Source organism: Perognathus longimembris, chromosome 5 (genome assembly GCF_023159225.1).
Source record: "Perognathus longimembris pacificus isolate PPM17 chromosome 5, ASM2315922v1, whole genome shotgun sequence".
In the NCBI taxonomy this organism is placed as follows: Eukaryota; Metazoa; Chordata; class Mammalia; order Rodentia; family Heteromyidae; genus Perognathus; species Perognathus longimembris.
This window is the reverse complement of record NC_063165.1, coordinates 74,064,139-74,071,937: the sequence shown is the minus strand read 5'-3', so window position 1 is coordinate 74,071,937 and position 7,799 is coordinate 74,064,139. Positions and strand designations below refer to the sequence as shown.

Below are 7,799 nucleotides of genomic sequence, written 5' to 3'. Positions count from 1 at the left end.
ATAATCATTTAGTCCAGAACCCAGAATATCCCTTTTCCCTCCCCCCTTGCCCAAATGACCAGATTGAAATGGCCCCATTTTTTCCCTAATGTAGGCTTCGTTCTCATTAATAGTATATTAGCTGCTCATGTATTTAGGCAAAATCTGTAGGATCATAGGTTTTATTTGTTTTAAAATTCATTTATGATATTTGCTTTCTCCAAAAATAAGCATATTGGTCTTTGTCACTGATTTTTCCCCCTCATTTTTTTAAAAGAACAATTTAGTCAACTACTGTTTTGTTTTTTGAGATATTAAATACACCTGAGATTGCCAGTTGAGCTCTCTATATGTCTCCTGGAGATAACACTGCCGTGATGAACAGTGAAACAAAAACAAAACGAGGTAGGTTAAAACAGGAAGCGTAACACAGATCGGTTTGCAACACCTCGATACCACAGGCAGCCATGCTTGTAGCTTTGGAAAAAAATCCCAGACGGTCACATAAAAGTTCAAATCATTCGAGTAAGCATTTATAAAGACACAAGTCAACCTGAACTAAATACATACATATCTTTGCACAGATGTTGTTTACTGTATGTTGGAAAATTTGGAGGAAGGTAAGGTGATTAGGGTCTCAGAATTTTGGCCAAAGCCTTGCTTTCAGGTTCTCTAAAATCTGAGCCAACGATGCCCACTGTGTCTCAAGCAGGCTTAGTATTGTAGCTTCTTCTTTTGCCCAACTAGGGAGAGCATGGGCAACTTTCTTAGTAATTCTTTTCAGTCACAGTTTTCATCTTGAGAAAGTGGTACCCTCAGGAGAGAGCTGGGAATGTCCAGAGCCTGGATGTCATGCATTCCCCAGTTCCCAGAAAGAACTCATCAGTTTCAGTTCTAGCAAGCCCAAATCAAACTGAGAGGCTTTGTGCATTTAAAGAAAAAAGGAGGTGTGTATATTTACATAGATGTCTAAGCTTGTTTCCCAGAAGCTCTTTCTGTCTGGCCCAATCTGTCTTTCCCATCTGCTGCCCTGATCCGTTGCATAATGGCTGAGGGAAAGTTGCGTCACAGTGTCCTCAATCTCTAGGCCCACTCCACTCACTGGGTTTCTATCCCACTCAGCACACTTCATTCTATAAAGACCATAGGAAAATATGGCCGTTTGTACTCACAAAGCAGTAGTTGATTTTATTAGACTGAGGCTAGTAGTTTAGCCATTTAAAATCTATTTCCCGAAAGAGGGGAAAACTAGTATTTTTCTTCTCTTAAAAATTCATTAGCCAGTTGCTATCAAAAAGCAACCTGGGGTTGGTGAAGGCAAGAGAGTTCTTAAATCACCCCACTATGTTGTTACGGCCTTCAGTGTAAGGAGATAAGGTACATTTATTGTGCTGTCTCTCACCATCGGAAATTAGAAATTTTTCAACATACCATATACTTAAAACTAGCAGGTAGACAGAATTAAAAACAGACTCATTTTCTCAGTATGCATTCTCTCCCCATTCTTACAAAGTAAGGGGGTAAAGGAAATAAGGTCAAAACAAAACTCAAAGCCACCATAACACAGCTTAATCATAAGAGCACACAATATTTGTTTCTATCCCTAACTTTGAAGGGCACATGGTCCATCTCTGTCCACAGACACCGCAGCATCCTTGGGGATTTCCCAGACATTCCTGCCAACTTTTTCTCTCCTTCTCAACCAGGCTGCAACACTGAAAGATGGACTGCATTGGGAGGGGTGGAGGGACAGGAAAAGGGAAAGCAGTATGTTCAACCAAGCCTTCTGATTCTGCCTCTAGACTGGCATAAGTCCACATGAGTTATGTTCTTTTACATTAGAAATAACGCCATGAAGATAAGTGCCAAGTGCTCTTCTGTTACCAGTTCATCATGGAATTTCTGTTGAGGGTCATGAAAAACACTTGGCTACTTCCTCCAGATCGCACGGATGCAAAAAATACCTGTTTGAAATTAAAAACAAGTTAGTTCAACTGAATGGTTTTTCCCCCTAGTTTTTCAACTGTCCATCCACTTCCTTTCATATGTTCTATCCTTGCCATGTGTCATCTCTTAAGACTCAATGGCCAGTGGTTATGCAATGGCCTTAGATAATGTATATCTTATGTAAACAATCTTGCTCTTACTACTGTTGATGTCATTACTATAGCAGTACTGGACTCCAGGGACTCTTCAGTTGCTGTATCGTAACCTGTAACATCTTTTTGGATGTTCACATTTTAAGAGGGAATTTTGTGCTAGGATAATATGGCCCAGGCCACTGATGATTTCTACAAAGGCACAAAGACTGTCTTTCTTTCCCTCGTAAGTAACACAAAGGAAGACTTCAGAATGGAATAGAATCCTCCCAAAATTTCAAAGTTATAGGCAAATTTCGTGCCTACTGGTCACTATCAACTTGTTTTAAATTTTCAAGATTTAAAATAAAGAAAATTTAAATAGTAGTGTTCAGATAGGGTAAGGTATTTTTAAATGCCTATTCAATGTGCCATTTTAGGAGTTAACACTTAGCTTCTCTACAGATGCTGGCACATCCTTGGTCAAATGAGATAATGGCATTAATAAGCAGAACCACAGTCTAGTAGGTCTGAGCCTGGTCAATCATTTTATCAACTGACTAGAAGAAGTGAGAAAATTTTGGAGTACAGATTGCTTGAGCTGAATGTATATGAGCCACTGCCCCAGAAAATGATATTTTGGGTGTGGTATAGCCCTTCAGTCAGCTAACACCTAACTTTGGTCCAAGGCATTTGCTTTTCTCACTAATATGAAGTCTCTGCTACTTCATTTCCATGACTTTTTCAGGAGAATGCTTTCTCCCAAAAACTTCTCAAGAAGCTTGTGGGAATTCTTGTCAACAGCTAATGCTACACAGGGAAGTAAAGCTGCTCTTAGGGTCAGTTAATCAAAATGCAGGGCAGACAGGACCTTTGTAAAACTACAATTAAAGAAAGTATTGCTGTTCCTTCCAGTTTCAGGATCCTGGGCTCTAGACCTCAGGTCCCTGGTACTGGCCTGGACCTAGCCTTCTCTGAGAGTGTGGTTCTGGTTTGGAATAGGACTGTTGGGGTGAATAATCAGCATACCAGAGTGTGGGGTGTCCATGGCCAAATCACTCCTAATTGTATGATCCCCAGAGACTGGGGTCTTATTAGTTAGGTCTGTTTTTAGACATGGCTTAATAAGTCCTTGGTACCATCCTTGCCGCACACAGCTGTTGTCCACCTAGACTACACAGGTCAGAGTATTTGGCCAGAGTCAAATAGTCTAGACCTATACACCGGGACAGGACAAAGACCAGCCTGGTCCCTGGGGGAATCAAAGCAAGACAGGATATAACTTCTATGGGTATTTATAGCTGTTGCTTTGGGTTCAGTGCTGTTGTGCTGGTATAGCTACAAAGGATGGATTCATAAGTACATTACAACCTGGCTTCTAAAACTCTAGGTTACTCTAGATGGAAGACAATGCTTCAGGATTCCCCTCTGAGGTGATCAATCATGCCAGATGGACACAGCCACTTTCACTGGAAAACAATCCCCCTATGACGTTTTGGAAGCAACATGGCTGGAATGACACAGGACATGGCACTAGTTGAGTTTGTAAGTGCATTTTTTTAAGCAATAAGTGATACTTTAAAAGTCCATATTTCTGTGTGTCAGATGGTTTTTTTTATCTGTTAGGTCGTAAGTATAAAGGTGACCCACTGTGAGATGATTAATGATGGGCCAACTGCGCTAAGTGGATAGGTAAATTTGGGGTAACTGTTGAGTCACTACAAGGCCTATAGGCCACAAAAGTTACTACAAGTTTACAAGAAAATTCTATATGATTTATGTTCATTCTTGATATGTGAAGAATATACTTTGAATGTTCACATGAACCAAACCAAATAATGCCATTTTTAAGATAATACTTTTTAACACAGAGGTGATTTAAATCGGTATAAAGGAAATGAAGGTTTCACAGGTACCTGGTGGTCTCTTAAAATGCAAACACTAATGCAAATGTTGAAACGGATTTACCTTATCATTTCTTTCACATAGAAACTTTAACCTTTGAGCTCGCTTATGCATAAATACTCCATCCAAATGTCCTGTTTCCACTGACCGGATCTCAATAGCTTTCTCGCCCCAGCCCATTATCTGATTGGAATGAATGTAGGCTGTCAAAAGGAATTTCCAAAACTGCATTAAAAACATTAGATAGGCAACAACTCACAGCATCTGTTCACATCTTAACCACAAAAATGACAAATGATTTGACATAAACAGACAAAGCAAGTCTTACAAGTATTATTCACAGATTTTTTTTGATGTGGAATCAAATGGTTGTTTCACATTTCTTGACTTTTGTTTCATTTGGGGGGTGTAACTGCTGAAGGAGATAAGGAATGGTTAACCTACCCACAGATGTGGGCATTTCTCCCCATTGAAGCACCACATCCTTAGTTATCCGGCCATAGGTGTTCACATACACCCCCTCATCCTCATAGCAAACAAGCATTTCCATTCCATCTGTTTTAGGCAAGATGACAATAGCATGAGGAGTGATATTGCCCTGAATCTAGAAGACAAAGAAAGGCAAAGCATTGTTTTTTTTAAATAAGATAACCCTTTGACTTTTAGTTCTCAGAGCTGAAAAAAAGGTTTCACCCCATTTTCACTCTAGAGATTGAAATTTTCTTTGTTAAGCATAATTAGCCACTGATCTGTGCAATGCTCTGATAAAACTAGATCAAGAAGCAAATTACTCTTGTTCCAAGTACCAGGGACCCTCTGTCTATTGAATACCTTGCATGTCACATACCAAGCATTGGGCCATTTATATATGTAATTTCTAGTCCTCACAACCGCTCCCAATGTAGTTGTCTTGTGTACACAGAGAAAACTGCATCTCAGGAGGATTATGTAACTTGTCTAGAGCGGTGCTGGTTATTTGCTGGTAGGATTGGGCGTTGAACACTTGTTTCCAGACATTGAAATTCATTTGTTTTCCACTAGAACACTTAAACAAGGACTATGAGTATACAATCCAGATTACTTATCTGAGTGCCTGAATGTCAGAACAATCCAAATCAATGGTTTGTTTAGAAAAAAAATGCAATTACCTCATATTGAAAAAAATTACACTACTAAACTAAGTGTAGATTGACTTGGTCTAGGGAAGGAGGTCGTGCTGCTGTGGTCCCTGGATTGACAGGGATGTCACAGGAATGTAGGATTGAGATGGTTTCAAGGATGCTTTAGCTGTGACCTTTCTGTCTCAAACAAGCAAATGGGGCTGGGAATATGGCCTAGGGTCAAGAGGGCTTGCCCTGGGTTCAATTCCCCAGCACCATGTATATAGAAAACGGCCAGAAGTGGCACTGTGGCTCAAAGTGACAGAGAGCTAGCCTTGAGCAAAAAGAAGCCATGGACAGTGCTCAGGCCATGAATCCAAGGCCCAGGACTGGCAAAACAACAACAACAAACCTGCAAACAGCAAATGACTAGAGTGCAGTGATGAATGATAACTGCATGTGTGTGTCTGTACATAATATACTAAAATAACTTTTACAAAGGATTTTACTTCTTTAAAGTCCTCAGGCTCTCAGCTAGACACTGGTGGCTCACACCTATAATCCTAGCTACTTAGTAGGCTAAAACCTGAGGATCAGGGTTTGAAGCCAACCTGGCAGGAAAGTCCAGACACTTATCTCCAATAAACTACCAAAAAAACCAGAAGTGAAGCTGTGGCTCAAGTGGTAGAGCACTAGCTTTGAGCAAAGGAAGCTCAGTGACCGTGCTAGGCTCTTAGTTCAAGCCCCAGGACCAGCACACATTCACAAAAAGTCTTCAAGCTCTCAAAATAACAATTAGCAATGGGCTAAGCCTCAGATTTCCCTGGCAGTTTCTATATGTTACCCTTGTGATTATGTGCAGAACATACAGCTGACGTTGCATTAGTTCTTATAGATGATCTATAAACATTTCCCTAGTCATATTTTAGAGAATATGTTAGTTTAGTAATTTGAATACTATATTTATTGTTAATAAAAAGAACTACAATTTGTAAGGTGCTGTGCTAGATGTTTCTGAACTAACACCTAATTTGATGTTTATGGTAACCCTACAGGATAGAACCTTTTACTCCCATTTTACAGATGTGAAAGTTGAGGGGTAGAAGGTGCTGATGGCAACCCTATAGATAGGGCCTTTTATTCCCATTTTATAGATGTGAAAGTGAAGGGTTCCACTGTTTGTGAAGCTCATGCATGGTAGAAACACCATGTGAGCTCCAGTGTATCTAACTCTACTATTGCACACTGCCTTCAGAATAATAAGACAAATTAAAAATGGCAGACAAGGCATTTTCTCTAAACAAATAGAATCTGACTATTGATTGACATTTTCCTTCCACATAATGAGCCAATGTATTGCTCTTTCAAAAACCCTGAAAATTGAAAGTCATATATTATACAAAATGTATGCCCTTAAATGAAACAATTCCACATATTTTAATGTAAAGTCCAGAGACAATAGAGTAAACCTTTAATAATTTCTATTATTTCTACTTTATTCCAGTTTTAGGAAATGAAAAATTAGTAATGAAATTAGTTAAATTTACATGTGTTACTTATTAAAAACATTTTATCTGCCTTACTGATTAGCAAGTTAACATAACTTCTACTGAATACATATAAAACCAAATTCTTTTTGCACAAGGGCCAGTAGACAGAAAGAGCCCTGGCTCTGAGTACTTACATGTGATGGTATGTAGATATCATAAGAATTTCCTGAATCAACATCAATTACATGGAAACCAGTGTGTGAGCCAAAAATAACCTTTAATCTTTGGCCTTCTTCTACAGTGAGATCAACTAGCAGAGGCTTATGCTGGAGATCTGCAAAAGACTTTAAAAATCACCCCATTAATATCTACATCATTCAAAGAGGTTATCTTAATGATGATTTCCTTGAACTTTGGAGAATGTTCGTTTCTGCCTGTCTTCAGTTGAAAAGCTAGGAGATGTGTCTCTAGTTTCTGTTTTTTTCCAGTCCTGGGGCTTGAACTCAGGGCCTGAGCACTGTCCCTGGCTTCGTTTTGCTCAGGGCTAGCATTTTACCACTTTAGCCACAGTGCCACTTCTGGCTTTTTCCTGTATATGTGGTGCTGAGGAATTGAACCCAGGGCTTCATGCATGCAAGGCAAGCACTCTACCATTAGGCCAGATTCCTAGCCCCTCTCATAGTTTATGGTCCACTCCTATCCTGACTTAAGGAGGAATGGACTTTTATTCATTTCTGCCATTTTTTTCTACCTCTTGTGCTCCAAGGCATAGAATATAGCTGTCAATTTAAATAGTGCCAATTGTGTGTTAAAAACATGGTGCCCGGGTACTGCTGTTCTTTCCTGTTTATTTTTGTCCTTTGACCTCCAGAGAAGATACAGTTACTCTTTTCCCACCCTGACTCATGTAGCAAGCAGGCTTACCTATGGCTTCTACTTTTCAGAAAGGCCTGGGCTAGGCAACCAGGGCCTGCTATGTGCTAATAAGCCTATTCAGAATTAGTGGGCATGCTTTGGTTACAGTTTTGTTCTATGATTGAGTGGGTGTCAAAGCAGTATTTTAATAATCTTAACTTAAATTTGGTTGTTAAGAGGAGATGAAGATGAAACACAAGACTCACGGTTTGCAATAGCCACTAGAGTTTCAACTAGAAAAGAGGAAAAGAGAGCTCTAGCCAAGTTAATCAAGATTCTGTATGCTTGGACCAAAGGCCCAACCACACATAAGATTTGAAGTGTTCCTCTGT

The 7,799-nt window shown here is 39.6% G+C and overlaps 1 protein-coding gene across 7 annotated transcripts in view; it reads right to left on the bottom strand.

The window, feature by feature from the left end:
- Positions 1-252: 252 nt before the first annotated feature.
- Positions 253-7,799, bottom strand: part of Tnik (TRAF2 and NCK interacting kinase) — a 371,845-nt gene continuing 364,298 nt past the window's right edge. For all 7 annotated transcript variants that reach the window (XM_048347119.1, XM_048347122.1, XM_048347120.1 and 4 more), the window contains 4 exons: positions 6,747-6,896; positions 4,407-4,566; positions 4,026-4,165; positions 253-1,943 (listed from right to left, as the gene is read on the bottom strand). In XM_048347119.1, the coding sequence (XP_048203076.1) occupies positions 1,860-1,943; positions 4,026-4,165; positions 4,407-4,566; positions 6,747-6,896 (534 nt within the window). In that variant the 3' untranslated portion in view covers positions 253-1,859. The remainder of the gene's footprint in view (positions 1,944-4,025; positions 4,166-4,406; positions 4,567-6,746; positions 6,897-7,799) is intronic.